This window comes from Galeopterus variegatus, unplaced genomic scaffold, assembly GCF_000696425.1.
Source record: "Galeopterus variegatus unplaced genomic scaffold, G_variegatus-3.0.2 Scaffold3744, whole genome shotgun sequence".
Classification (NCBI taxonomy): domain Eukaryota; kingdom Metazoa; phylum Chordata; class Mammalia; order Dermoptera; family Cynocephalidae; genus Galeopterus; species Galeopterus variegatus.
This window is the reverse complement of record NW_007729855.1, coordinates 149,137-164,584: the sequence shown is the minus strand read 5'-3', so window position 1 is coordinate 164,584 and position 15,448 is coordinate 149,137. Positions and strand designations below refer to the sequence as shown.

The following is a 15,448-nucleotide window of genomic DNA, read 5'->3' as shown; positions in this document are numbered from 1 at the left end:
GACTGCTAAGCGGCTCCGCGGCCCCGGCTCATCCGGGCTCCGCGGATGCTTGGCGGCTGCTTCCTTACTCGGGTCAGGGTAGGGGGTCGAAATGGCCCAATTCGGAAGAAACTAAACTCAGCTTCCAGATAAGAAGTGTCCCAAAGGGAAACACGCTCAGCGGTGCCCGCTACAACTTGCCGAATTCAAGAGATAGTTCCATACACCAGGAGAGGAAGGAATGGAGGGGAAAGGGGCGGGGCCGTGTGCTGTCAATCATCCCCCCTACCTTGGGCAGCCGGTTGCCTTTCTCGCTCTCAGGCACCTCTGCACACAACAGTCGCAAGTATCTCCACAACCTCACGCACAGGCCCCTATCCTCCTATACACTAAGACCTAAGCAACTACGCTTCATACACCTCCATAAACCACTGTTAAGTTACAGATAAATAGACTTAGGCATGCTACTTTTACATAGACAGGTGGGCCCGAAAGTGCCCTTCACACACGCCCAAATGCCTAGGACACTCATTTTAACTGCTTGTGCACTAAGCTCTTGGGAAGGGGTCGGGGGTTCTGGAATTGTAAATTTACTCTAAACTCAGTGAGTGGACCTCCATGAGACAGATCCAAAACCTTGAAAGACTTTGAAAAGGTTAATCCTAGAGACTGAGACAACAGAAATGTTGTGAAGAATTCTTATAGCAGGCTCCTAAAATGCCCTCCAAGGAGTGCACATAAAGTATTCTCTGTGCATTTTGGTACTTTAAAAAACATCTATATTAGAATTATCAAAGTAATTCTCAAGTCTGCTTTATCTGGGAGTCATCAAACTGCCATCAACGCCATATAAATATTTCTAATGAAGTGTTTGTGTTAATTCTCAGGAAAATCGCACCAAAGTTATTTAATTTCCTGCCCTAAATCCTTCTGAAACACAACTACAACGAGTCAATCCCTTTTATGTTAACTCAACATAGGAGGTAAATATTAATCATGACATTCAATCTAGCTAAATAAAAAGATATGACTGTATTACAATAATATTCAACCATATGATTACTAATATCTACTGAATGCTCCCAAATCTTGTATGTATATAACACACTTAAAGTATTCACACACATATACATATGTTCATTTTCTTACTTCGCTTATAAGAATATATTTAATTCTATATATTTTCAACATTTTCACATCTTCTGCTTGTATGAAGAAACTCTCTGTCCTGCAATCAGCTGAAAGGCAAAGAAGACCAACAGCCCAAGGAGCAGCGACCAAAATTTCTTTCTAATGATTAACAATAAAACAGCACAGTCCCTCTGAGATCCATCCGCTAAAAAATAGTCCCTTCCCAGGTCTATTTGCAATTGGCTTTGATGCTTACACCAATGAGAATGGGACTAGGCAGGGAAGAGTAGTATCAACGGAAGGTGCAAATGAACGAATAGAAAAGCTTCCCGGCTGGAGTCATGGTGCTCACTTAACTGGTCTGGAAGTTTCCCTCCCCCAAATAACTGAGCGTCACTCCCTCGCAGGTTGCTGGGGCAGTCTAGAGCTGTGGCGGAGTGATACTCAAATTCCCCTGTGCTGGTGAGGAGGGGGCGGTGCGGGGGGAAAGAGAGGGAGGAAAGTAGATCTGTAGGTCCTGAGTGAGGAAAAAGTTTGCAAGTCTGGACAGAGGGGAAAAGTGCTCCCGAGAGACCGGACTTGGGGCGGGGAGGGGGGAGGGAAGAATAGCGTCTTCTTTTTTTTCTCCACTCTTAAAGAGCTGCTTTCTCTTCACCCAAGCCGACCGGCACAATTGGGACAAACTTGCTGTCTCTCTCTGGCTCTAGCTCTCTCTCAATAAACCCTCAAGATTATGTCAATTGGTCAGAGCCAGCCGGGGATTTCGTGTGGGTGCTGAAGGAGCTGCGGGAGCCGGAGAAGAATGAAACTGCGTGGAGTCAGCCTGGCTGCCGGCTTGCTCTTACTGGCCCTGAGTCTTTGGGGGCAGCCTGCAGAGGCTGCGGTAAGTCCTTCACCCCCCCAACCCCCCGTCACCGCACTCTCACGCTGGAATCAACTTTTTGTCGCTTCACCTTCCTTTCTCCTCGGCCTTGGCTAGGGAATTCAAATTTGCTTTCACTTGTTTAGGAAGAAACATTATTTACAATGCTGGTAACTCAAGCCTTCTGAAGTCCAAGGGAGAGGTTTAAGTGTTTAAAAATAGGGCTGCTTGCTTCCCTGCAGCTAGCTACTCGGGGGACTAAAGCAGAGCGAGGGGTGGGGGACGCATATTAATGGGTTACTTGGTTCTGATGGGTATTTAAATCGTTTCCTCCGCACCCTCCGCCCTCGGTGTTTCCCTGCCTGCACGCCAAACTCTTCACTACTTCTACCCAGCCCACGCACTTTTAAACTTTGTCTGTAGTTTAATATTTTGGCTCTTGTAAAACCCAGCTTCCATCAAAGTGTTAAGCGGCCCATGGAGTTTCCCCCCTTTGCTCTTTCCTTAAGCAGCATGAACCTACCCTCACCTCAGGTCAGTAAAGCCACTGACCTGCTTTCGCCTTCTGACATCCTTGTTACAAAAGCTAAGGTAACATACCAAGAAGAGTGAGGTAAAGAAGGATGGCCTCAGGCTTCAGGTCTTCTGTATCTTCTTTTTTATTATTGAGTTACAAGTTTTTGTTTGTTTACTTTTTTTTTTTAATTCACCAAGGCACCTGAACAAATTGGGAATTTGCCCATCACCTATTTAAAAGAAAATAGTTCTCTTTTTTCAAAGGAGAATGCGCGTTCTCCTTTAAAGAAGAACGAGGGAGGAAGTACATGTGAAATAACAGAGCAAAAAGTACCACTTAGTTTTAAGAATGTGGAATTAAATCCCTGATGTCTATCCTAAAAGGCTGTCTGGGTAGTCCCACCCACTGTCCTTCATGGGATGAGAGGCAGGTATAGAGGAATAAATGGCTTTGTTAGAGAAAATGATCTCCAGCCTGGAGCCCATCATCTTTAATTTCATTTAACCTCTAAAGAATAAGTGTGTGACAAATTGTTTAAATGTTATATTTGAGTGATCATAATGGGTGGTTTTAAAAACGCTTTAATATGAGATCATGGCTTAGGCCTTCTTATGGTTGAGTAGCTGTCAATTCTTTATATGCAGCTGCTATGTTATAGCTTATCTGGGTCCACTTTTTAAAGTTAGCTATCTAGCTTTCCTATAGCACACCGCATGCCTCAGATCACATTGCCTTCCTTCTATCCTTCAGAGTGTGTACACAAGGTATGAATACTAACTTTCATATTACTCAAAGCACAACATGATTACGATGGCAAATCTGAAAAACCAATGCGTATCAAATATTTTAAATTATACATACCCTAATTTTCCTTCATCAAAGTAGATAAATGATTTAAAATTGCTTTTTTGATGCAGAGCATCTTAATATGAGGTGAGGTTTAGCCATTCAATAGAGTTACAAACCACTGGATAAAACTACAGTTGTGATGTTGAAATAGTTAATTTTAAAAACATCTTGGTGCCTACTGCTTCTGGTATTTGGCCCAGGGGCAAAGATTTTGGGGATGTTTGATTAAATATTTCTCTTTTTATTTCTTTTGACCTTGCTATTAATAAATGTGCACCAGATACCAATTATACAGGTATGTATAGCAACTCTACAAATCAATTTTTATCAGTTTATGTTAAAAATGAGATTTCTTTTTGTGATTGATAAAACTTGAGAGCAAGCTTGTTTTCTTAACGATTGAGTATTCATGAAGTAATTACAGTTTTTTCCTTTTTCCTTCTATATGATTTTCTAAGGAACATTTTACATCTCATTTTCCTATCATTAGGATATTGTGCCTCTGTTTAACCAGGGGTTTGCTTTTCCTGCTTCGCACATCAATATCCCAGTTAGACAAATGTTTTAATCATCTCAAAAATATGAATGGTATCTGCTCTCCATACTAATGCTGGGGATATTGGTGACCTTTTCTGCAGAGTAAAACTGGATGGTAGTGGGGTTAGTTGTTGACTGAAGTGGTCTAGTATTGCAGCTTTTATATCAGGAAGAACATTTCTACTTAAATTGCTTTACTTTTTCGTAGTGAGATGATTTTTTTATTTCTTAAGTCATGCCAAATTGGGATATCACAAATATGTGAAAGATTTTTTTCCAGGTAGTGTTCATTAGGCAGAGTAAAGTAACTCATATGCTGAAAGATAGCAGTAAGAGAAAAAGGCAACTTTAGGTTGGAAAGGTCATTTCTACTGATGGAAATACTGTGTTTTTATGTAAAGGTAATTATACCTGTACTACATCACTGTCAGTAAGATATGCATTTAGATTTATGGATATGGGTAGTGTTTAAAATTATACTCTTCCTACTATACAAATGTTAGTAAGTTGTTTTTCTCGTGTGTGTGCAATAGAGTGGATAGGTTTCTCTAATTTAAATGCACTATTTCCTTGTGACTAGAAGCAAGAATTCATCAAGTTTAGAAGTGTGGGTTGTGTCCATGAAACAGTTTTTTCTCTACAAAGTATACTGCTTCATAAGAAAAAATTGTTATCATCATTATAGTTTACATTTCTTGAGTGTTTACTATGTTCTAGACATTGTGCTAATGTGGTAATATACATTATCATGTTTAATCTTCACAACAGACCTATGAAGTGTATACGGTTATTATCCCCACTTTACAGAAGAGAAAACTGCAAATCATGGTAATAAGTTGTGGAGCTGGAAAATCTGAACTCAGACAGTTTTTCTCCAAATTCTTTGCATTTAACAACTAGCCTATACTGCCTCCTTTGTATGTGGTCTATAGAGATGTATTTGGTGTTCAGAATATTTGGATCTCTGCTACCATTTTTGTTTTTTGGACACAGGAAGTGAAATGGAAATAATGTTCCTGCTGATGTTAGGAGAAGCAGCATGGTATAATGGAAAGAGCTTTGGGCTTAGACTAAAAAGATGAGAGTTTGATCTCGATGTCTATATCTGTACAGAGTAAGATAATCTAAAAGCAATTACTGTTGCAAATTGTGTGATTTTATGCAAACACAATGTATAAAAACTCAGATTTACAAAACAACTATAATTTGTGATACATGATGTTTTGAAGAAAGATTTGCCTTATTATTGTTTAATTAGTCAGTTTCCCCAGTAATTTTAAATACACCAAACTTTTCAAGAACATGTCTATTGTGAAATGGGGTATGTGTGTATGGTGGCACATTTTGCTGAAGATGCTCAATTCAGTTTTGTTGTTTTTACCCATTTACCTACACATTATATCCAGTTCTATTCATTCAGCTATCTATATATCTTTAGTCTTGTGCATATGTGTGTATGCCTATCTGTCCCATGACTGTGTAAGAATGTGTACATTTTTTTCTGTGTTTTTATTTGGCTTTTGATGTATATGCAAGACATGAGACTCTTTATCTTGAGTTAAACATGCTAACTTGGTTAAGATGGTGTCTGCCAGGTTTATCCCCTGTAAAGTCACTATTTTTTCCATTTGTAATTACAAACTGGGAAGATCTTGTGAGACTATGCAGAGTGATGTTGTGAGACAGTGTAAATATCCTGTTTCTCATCATACCTTGACCTGCTAGTTTTAGCATCTATTGATGATTCTGGCCCAAATAATTATTACTGTAACATTTGCCTAATGGTGATTTCAATTTTCAACATTTTTCTACATTTATTAATTGAATTCTACGGTAATGAGGTACTTTCCCTTCTCCACTAGTTATTTATTTATGAATTTATGTGGAATTGTTGTGATTGTTGTGTCTTTTTTCCCTTCTATAAAAAAAAAATGAAATACTATCATTCGCAGCAAAATGGATGGACTTTTAGAGAAAATTATATTAAGTGAAATAAGCCAGGCACAGAAAGAGAAATACCGCATGTTCTCATGTATTGGTGGGAGCTAATAAAAATAAATAAGTAAATAAACAAATGAACAGAAGACATAAAATATTATTTTAAAATAATTACGTACAATTTGTATTTATACGCACCACTTTACCTGTTCACTTTTGTAGAATATATTTTAAAATTTTACGTATTTTTTAGTCATTGTAAAGAGTACTGCCGTAAACATTTCTTATTCCATATTTTTTATTATTTTATTGCTTATTAACTCCTTCATGGGGAACACAAACTGTTTTTAAGGTCTTTGATACATACGGTAGACTCTGATATTTAGAAAAGCTCTATCAATAGATAAATTGTGATAGTTTTTTTTTTAGTGGTTACTATGTTATACCCTGTTAGGTAGAGAATACTATTTGCATTTTTATATACAAGAATACTAAGGCCCAGAGGAGTTAAATAATGTGCTCAAGGTCGTGCAGTTAATAAGTGATTGGGCCAAGATTAGAACCAAGGCAGTCTGGCTATGGAACCTGCTTATGAGATTTTCCTCAGTCCCTATTTCATACAGATAGAGAATAGAGAAAAATAAAGTCATGGTGAAACGTCGAATAATTCCTTCTGTCCTTTTCACAACCACTTTCTGTGACTGGTGACTTAACTTGATTCTAAAAATAGGCTCACTACTGGCCCATCTTTTATTTTTTTTTTAATTGTGACATTTACTTGTACATGTTTGTGGGATACAGTGTGTTGATTCAATACATCCATATACTGCACAAGGATTCACTTAGGGTAGATAGCATGGTTTTGTACCCCCATCTTTTAATAACTCTTTACTGTAACTGCCTGGGCTATTCATCCTCAAGGGGCTAAATTTTAATTTTGTGAACGATGCATCCCTCTACTTTTCTCCCCTGGACAGAAGATGCAGCCTGCCGTCCATGAATGCCTGTCCCACGTCTTCCTGTCTATAAGAAGGATATAACATACCCCAAATCCACTGGCATTCCTCCTGCTCCAGGAGAGTTCTGTGAATGCATCCGAAATAGGAGCCCCTTCGACCCTCCTTCCCCACTGCCTTCATCAGACCCTGCACTGTAGCTGCATATTAGTTTTGCATTTAAATGGCTGTGTCCTTGTCTAATACTATCCCTGACTTTCATCTCTCCCTTAGTAGTACTCCAGAAACTTCCTCCTATTAATTGCTAATCTGTTTTTCCACTTTGGGTTGATAATATCCCAGCCTCCATTTCCTCTTTTCAGAAAATTAAACTTGTAAGCACATATGGAGCAAGAGGTTCCCCTATCCATTTTGTGCGACTCCCAATTTGTACCACTCTCACTTTATATTCTCCCACATTTCCTGAATAACTAAATGACTTTATTGCCTGTTTGCCAGCCTTGTAGCTTGTGTAATTCAAATGTATTCCTTTACAAAATCACAAACTGTTATGCATTATAGCTTTTCCAGGTGGCATTTGAATAGCTGAACTTTAAGCTTCTGAATGATAGAAATCTGCTCTTGCCAAATTACTTTCCAGAATGGTTTTAACAATTATACTCCTATCAATAGTGTATAAGAGTGCCTATGAGACAGTCTTAATTTTTTTCCTACCCACTAAAGTGACTATGGAATTGATGCTCAATTAATTGCCAGTTGGTTGGCTGATATGGTCCTATCCTCTAATGATTTTTTTTTAAATGTAATCATTCCATCATATCATCCCCTTCTCACAATAGCAATCATGAAACAGAAGTAATTTTTGAAAATATATTCTTTCTAATTAACATTATAAATGAACCACCCAGCCACTTAGCTAAATCATTATTATAAAGAATTATTTTTAACAGCAGTAATTCTTGAGGTTTTTTGGAGAGGCATCTTTAGTGTGATATCTGACACACAGACTCCTTTAATTTTAACAAACCAGATTCTCATTTTATGCATCAATGCTTGAGTTTATTTACCTTCATAATCTGTCCAGGTCCAACTGCCCTTTGTTCCTACAGCAGCGTCTGCTGGCCTTTAACCAAAAAGGTAGTCTGTGGTAGCACTTTCTACCCTGTTGAAATGGGAATCTTAAATCCCTGGTTATTTGCTAATTAAAGATAACCAAAGGCAAATGTTTTAAAAGAAACAGGATTTTGATACATTTTTTTCTTTTTTAAAAAATTATTGAATTTGATGTGAACATCAGATTTACTTTTTGACTTGTAGAGAACTGAAGCACCATTTACAAGCAAATACTAGTCTGGCTAATGGAATTGTGTTTTTGGCAATGAGTAATAGAATAAGACTCTACTAAATTCTTTTAAGGAATTTGTATTGTCTTGTAGTTAAATCAAGTAACACTCTTCCTTTATAAGAACTGGCTGGTATGTTTTCCATGATTTCTTATAATATGCATGACATTAATTGACTACTGAAGGAGATCTGGAACCTTGGGAGGAAAAGTAGAATTAAGAGTAGGTCACTACTAAAAAATTGTTTATTGTATTCTGTATTTATAAGCCCTTCAGGACCTTGTTAAAGGAGGAGAGGTCGTTCTCTGTCCATAATGTGACAACATAATTTAGGTAGTAAAATGTTTCTGTATGTGGAAGATTGGCATGATAGTACCTGCTTATATCAGATACGTTGTTTTTGGTTGCAAGTGGTAGAAAACACTAATTCAACTGTCTTCAACAATAAAGAGAATTTTTAGGTCACCTGACAAGAAGTTTGGAGGTAGATTTCTCCAAAGTTAATTCATTCGGCCAAGTAATGACACCATTAAGGACCCAGGTTCTTTCCATTTTTCTGCTCTGCCATATTCTGCCTGTCAACTTGCTCTCTGGGACTAGTGTCCCTCGAACTCACAAGAGGGCTGCTGCAATTCCAGAGATCACATGCAGACACCACAATGTTCAGTAGAAAAAGAGTATGAACTCGTCATATATATCTCTTTTTCTCAGCAATGAAAACTTTCTCAGGAGTCCCACACCTCCACCCTGAAAACTCCCCTTACGTATCATTGGTTGGAATTGTGTTTATGTATGTGATTACACCAGTACACTGGAAGGTGAAAAAGGACCATAAAGATAAAGTTAGACCAGTCACTTACACAACCCCTTCCTGTCAAAGCACATTGCTGCCTGGAAAAGTTGGGGGGGTGCGTAAAATCTGAATAAAATCAAGGGGATTTGGTTTAGTCTTTTTTCAAGATTGTGACAACCCTTCTTTTACTATTCTGTGAAAAATTATTTCTTATATAAATATTGAGAGAAATTCGACATTATTTTTTTCCAAAAAAAAAAAATGCCTAGTTGTCTTTTTTTTTTTTTTTCCCCTGACCGGTAAGGGGATTGCAACCCTCTCTGCACCACGCTCAGCCAGTGAGTGCACTGGCTATCCCTATATAGGATCTGAACCCGCAGCCTTGGCCCTACCCGAGTGAGCCACGGGGTTGACCCATCTTTTCCATTTACTAAATAATTATCTTTCTTCACTGATCTCAAATGTCATCTTTTCATAGACCAAACTCCCCTATGCATTTGAATTTCTAAACTGTCCCATTGAGCTCCTTCTCATGTGTGAATGTCAGATTTTTAAAAAATGATATTTATATAATAAATTTTAATATTCTATAGAGATAGTTCATGCTTAGTACTCTATTTTAATATCATTTTTCTATAAAATGCTTATAGACATGTTTTCTTTTTTGAAATAATTTCTTTTTAATTATACATATTTATGGGGTACAGAATTGACTCAGTATTTGTGTACAATATGTGATGATCACATCAATATTATTAGCATATTCATCATTACAAATCGTAATTACTCTTTGTGTCCTTTACCCAATTACTCCCTAAATCCCTTCCCCCTCCTCCTTTCCCACCTCTAGTAACTATAGGTCTGTTCTTTCCTTCTGAAAGTTCAATGTTTTACTAAGGTTTTTCTTTTCTTTTTCTTTCTTTCTTAGCTCCCACTTATGGGTGAGGACATGCAGCATTTCTCTTTCTGTGCCTGGCTTATTTTACGTAACATAATTTTCTCCAAGCTCATCCATGTTTCTGTGAATGGCAAAATTTTGTTCTTTTTTTATGGCAGAGTAGTATACACACATTTTTCCTTATCCAGTCATCTCTCTATGGACATTTAGGTTGGTTCCATATCTTGGCTACTGTAAGTAGAGCTGCAATGAACATGGGAATTCAGGTATCCGTTCAACATGATGATTTCCATTCCATTGAGTATATATCAGAAGTGGGATTGCTGTATCATACGGTAGGAAGTTTTTCTTCTTTTTTAAGGAATGAAGGAACAGTTCCTGCTTCACAACCTCATGAGTTTGTCCTCAGCATTAGTTGATATAAAAGATTCGTTAAGAAATTGGTGTATTTGTTAAATGTAAATTTTATTACTTATATAAAAAAAGTGATGTTCTGTAGAGTTGTGCAAATGATAGATGTTGACTATTTATATAATTACAGACATTTTAGAGCTGAAGGAATTTTAGGAATCCTTTAGGTCGGTGCTTTTCAAAGTGTTGTCTGCAGACCTCTTGAGTTCCTGAGATTCTATCAAGGGAAACATGAGGACTGTTTTAACAACAGTATTGTCTTAGTCCATTTTGGATGCTGTAACAAAATACCTTAGACTGTGTGGCTTATACACAAGAGAAATTTATATCTAATAATTCTGGAGGCTGGGAAGCCTAAGATCAAGGCAGATTCAGTGTCTGTGATGGCCTGCTTTCTTGTTCATAGATGGCACACTCTTGTTCTGTCCTTACATGGTGGAAGGGGTGAGGGGTTACTCTCAGGCTTCTTTTACAAGGGCACTAATTCCATTTATGAAGGCTCCACTCCCATGACATAATCATCTGCTGAAGGCCCCACCTCCTAATACCATCGCTTTAGGGATTAGGATTTCAAAATACGAATTTTTGGAGGGACACAGACACTCAGATTATAGCAAATATGAAGACTGTTTTGCCTTTTTTCACTGTGTTGACATTTGCAGTGATGGTGGGTGAAACTATTGGTGCATTGTACCAAAATATTCTAGTAGTTGTATTCTTCATACTCTTAGGGGGGGAAGTCAATTTTACTTAAAGATGTCCTCAGTGTAGCATTACTTTTATTAAATCTTGTCTCTCAAGTGCATATCTTTTTAACATTATATGTGACAAAATAGGAAGTATACATAAAGCACTTTAGTATATGGAAGTAAGACAGTCGTTACTAGAAAAAGCAGTTGTGCAATTATTTGAGTTGTAGGCTGAATTAGCTGATTTTTCATGGAACACATTTTTACTTGAAAGAATGACTGAGACAAACTCGTTATTTATACTTGGGTATTTGGCAGACATTTTCTCGAAAATGGGCAAACCAAGCCTATCATTTCAAGGAAAACTACTGGCAGTATTTGTGGCCAACGAAAAATCTGAGCTTTTCAAGTAAAAATTAAAATTTTGGAAAACTTGAATTTGCCACTGTGAACGTAACAGCTTCCCAAATCTTAGACTTTTCTAATGAGGTTGGTACTTATATTAACATGTATGATTTTTTGATATTGTAGAATAAAATGTATTAATATTTGGAATGTCTGCATATCTCAGTTAACTAATATTTTACAAATGACTAATGCAGATGTAACAAAATCATGCATAGGTAAAAGATCCATTCAAAGGGCAAGATAGGTCAATACGTTTTAATGTAATTGATTACAGAAAGTTAGTTGATAAAGTTTCAGATTCTTTGTTGCAACTAACCTTAAAGAGTCTACCACTTGTAGAGCTTTGGCACAGTATCAAAGAAGAATGTCAGTGGAATCAACCTAGGTGTCCATCAGCAGGTGACTGGACAAAGAAAATATGGTATGTATGCACAATGGAATACTACTCAGCCATGAAAAATAATGAAATCCTGCCATTTGCAGCAACATGGATGAACACAGAAAGCATTATGTTAAGTGAAATAAGTCAGGCACAGAAAGATAAATACCACATTTTCTCACTCATGTGGGAACTAAAAAAAAAAGTAGCTGTGCTTATGGAAGTAGAGAATTGTGATTGCTAGAGGCTGGAAAGGGAAAGGAGGAAGGTATAGATAGAGGTTGGTTAAGGATATAAAATTACAGCTAGATAGGAAAAATAAGTTCTAGTGGTGTACAGTAGTGCTAGACATCTGTAATTTATTTCATGTTCTCAATTGGCTATAAGAGAGGAGCTCAAAAGCTCTCATCACAAAGAAATGATCAGCTTTTGTGATGACGAATGTGCTAATTATTACCCTGATTTGATCATCACACATTGTATATATGTATTGAAATATAACCCTGTACCTCATAAATACATACAATGGATACATGTCAGTTAAACAGTAAAAAATTTTTAAAAAGTAAAAAGGAGAAATATCAACAATTATCTAAAAAGACAATAGACTACTCACTTTCCCAACTATATAACTGTGTGAAGCCAGTTTTCTTTTTTCATTGTATTTCAACCAAAGCAACATATTTCAATAGAATGAATGCAGAAGCAGATAGGATCCAGCTGTCTTCTACCATGGCAGACAAAGAAATTTGTAAAAAAAAAAAAAAAAAAAAAAAAAGTAAAACAATCTCTCTTCTTACTTTTTTTTGTTTTGAAAAATATTAGTTTTCATAAAATATATAATATATGTTAACATGTAATGGATTTATCACTGTCACGTTAAAGTGGATACATAAGTATTTTAAATATTAGTTTAATTTTTATATGGTGCATATTGATAGATGTAACGCACATTCTGGGGTCCTCAATAATTTCTAAGAGAGTAAAAGAGTACTGAGACCAAAAAGTTTGAAAAATCACTGCTCTACAGAAACCAACTCTATCATTTTACAGGAAAGATGAAAGATGCAGCTAGGTAGTTGCAGAAGCAGAGATGGAAGCTGTCTTCTCTGAGTTCTTTCTCCAGTATACCACATTGGTTTAGGGATTGGCAAGCTAGTAATATGAATTTTAAATTTTATTCATCTTGGAAGATGCAATTAAAATACCAAGCAGAAAATGAAGATAATAGATTGTACTTTCCTACCATTTTCGATCCAATTGCCAAGTCAGAACATTATTGCTATACAAACCATAGCAGAAGAGACTCTGATATAAAAGAAAATGAGTTAAATTTGCTAAAGTTACAGTTATCTTTAGGTACTAGATTGGAAAATCCATGAAACCAGGGTCCTTGTCTTACATATCTTTTTATTGACTACAGTGTATAAACAGGTTTTTTTTGTATAGTTCACCCTCAGTAGTTGAATGGATATCAAATTTGGGAAAACAGATTTATTTGGATAGCACCAAGAGGCAAGACCTAGAGTGGATGGGTTAAATTACAAGAACTCTTGATATCAAGAATTTTCTAACAATTAAGCTCAAATAGAGGGTGGATGCTACTTTTTTCCGTAATACTAATGAAGTCTCTTTCGACTCTAAAATTCTATTGTTCTAGTTATGAGAAGGAAAACTCCTTTTTCTTGAGCTCAAATTTGCCTCTATAATTTTAAAGCAACCTGAGGTACAACTGACATACAAGAAAGTGCACATATTTCAAGTGTACACTTTGAGTGTGACATGTGTATACACCTGTGAAACCATCTCTATGTTTAAGATAATGAACATATAAATCAACTCAAAAGATTTTCATGCCTCTTTGTAATCCCTCCCTTCCTATCCCCATTCCTCATCCACAAGTAACCACTGATCTGCTTTCTGTACAGTAGTTTCATTTTCTAGAGTTTTATATAAATAGAATCATATAGTATGTATATATTCTTTGTTCTGGCTTCTTTCACTTGGCATAATTATTTTGAGATTCAACTGTGTTGTGGTGTGTATCCATAGTTCATTATTTTCTTGCTTAGTAGTATTCTATTGTATAGATATACCTTGCTTTGTTGATAGACATTTGGGTTGCTTTCAGTTTGTGGCTATTAAAGTAAAGCTGCTGTGGACATTAATTTTTTTTTTTTTTTTTTTTTTTTGCATTTTAAAAGTATTTTATTGAGATGTGATTTACGTAAAGTGGTGCTCACTGGTCTTAGGTGAACATCTCATTTTTTTTTTTTAACAATTTTATATACTTTGCTAACCATCAACCAGGCCAAGATATAGAACATTTCCATTATCCTAAAAAACTCCCTCATGCCCCTTTCCTTTCAGTGTCTTTTGTGTATTGTCTAAAAAAATCGTAAACCTCAAGGTTGTGAAGATATTATCATATGTTTTCTTCTTGAATCTTTATGGTTTCAGGTTTTGTATTTTGGTCTATTTTTCTTATATAGATGTCCAGTTGTTCCAGTACTGTATATTGTAAAGAAAAATCCCTTTTTTATTGGATTGCTTTGATGTCTTTATTGAAAATAAATTGAATATATATGGACGGGTTAAGGTCAGAACTCAGTAGCCTGTTCTATCGTTCTGTTTGCCTGTCCTTATGGCAATATCACACTGTCTTGATTAGTTTGGCATTACTTTAGTAGTATAAGCCCATCAAATTTGCTCTTCTTCAAGATTGTCTTAGTTATTTATTGGCTATTTATTCCATGTAAATTTTAGATTCTTCTTGTCAATTTCTACTAAATTTTTGATAGGGATTGCAACAATTCTATAGACCCATTTAGGAACAATTGACATCTGAAAATTATTGATTTTCCCAGCCTATGAATACTGTACACCTCTCCATTAATTTAGGTAATCTTTAATTACTCTCATTATAGAGGTCATGCACATCATTTGTTCATTTGTTAAATTTCTCCCTATGAGTATGATTATTTCTATTGTAAATGGTATTATTTTTTAAATTTTATTTTCAGTTGTTTGTTGCTAAGATGTAGACATGTAATTCATTTTGTATTGATCTTTTAAATCCTAAAATATCTTTTTCTTTACTTATGGTGTGATATACATATTGTAAAATTCACCCATTTATACACAGTTCTTTGATTTCTGACACATGCATACAGTAGCATGAGTGTAGCCTCTAGTTAAGGTATAGAACAGCAATGCTAAATTTTTTTTTTCTTAACCCTTGGCTTGGTGTTGTCCACACCACGCTCAGCCACTGAGCGAACTGGCCATCCTTTTTCAGTTGTTTGTTGCTAAGATGTAGACATGTAATTCATTTTGTATTGATCTTTTAAATCCTAAAATATCTTTTTCTTTACTTATGGTGTGATATACATATTGTAAAATTCACCCATTTATACACAGTTCTTTGATTTCTGACACATGCATACAGTAGCATGAGTGTAGCCTCTAGTTAAGGTATAGAACAGCAATGCTAAATTTTTTTTTTCTTAACCCTTGGCTTGGTGTTGTCCACACCACGCTCAGCCACTGAGCGAACTGGCCATCCTTATACGGGATCCGAACCCGTGGCCTTGGTGTTATCAGCACCACACTCTCCCGAGTGAGCCACGCGCCGGCCCGCTAAATTTATTCATTAGTTCTAGTAGTTGTGTCAATTTCTTTGGATTTTCTGTGTACACAATCATATCATCTGCAAATACAGTTATATTTCTTCATTTTTAATCCCTCTGTCTTTTTGT

The 15,448-nt window shown here is 36.2% G+C and overlaps 1 protein-coding gene across 1 annotated transcript in view; it reads left to right on the top strand.

Annotated features, from left to right (window-relative positions):
- Positions 1–1,700: 1,700 nt before the first annotated feature.
- LOC103601467 (collagen alpha-5(IV) chain-like) overlaps positions 1,701–15,448 on the top strand; it is a gene marked incomplete at its 3' end in the record, with an annotated part of 159,158 nt that continues 145,410 nt past the window's right edge. The window contains exon 1 of the mRNA XM_008585876.1: positions 1,701–1,993. Within this exon, the coding sequence (XP_008584098.1) occupies positions 1,913–1,993 (81 nt within the window). The remainder of the gene's footprint in view (positions 1,994–15,448) is intronic.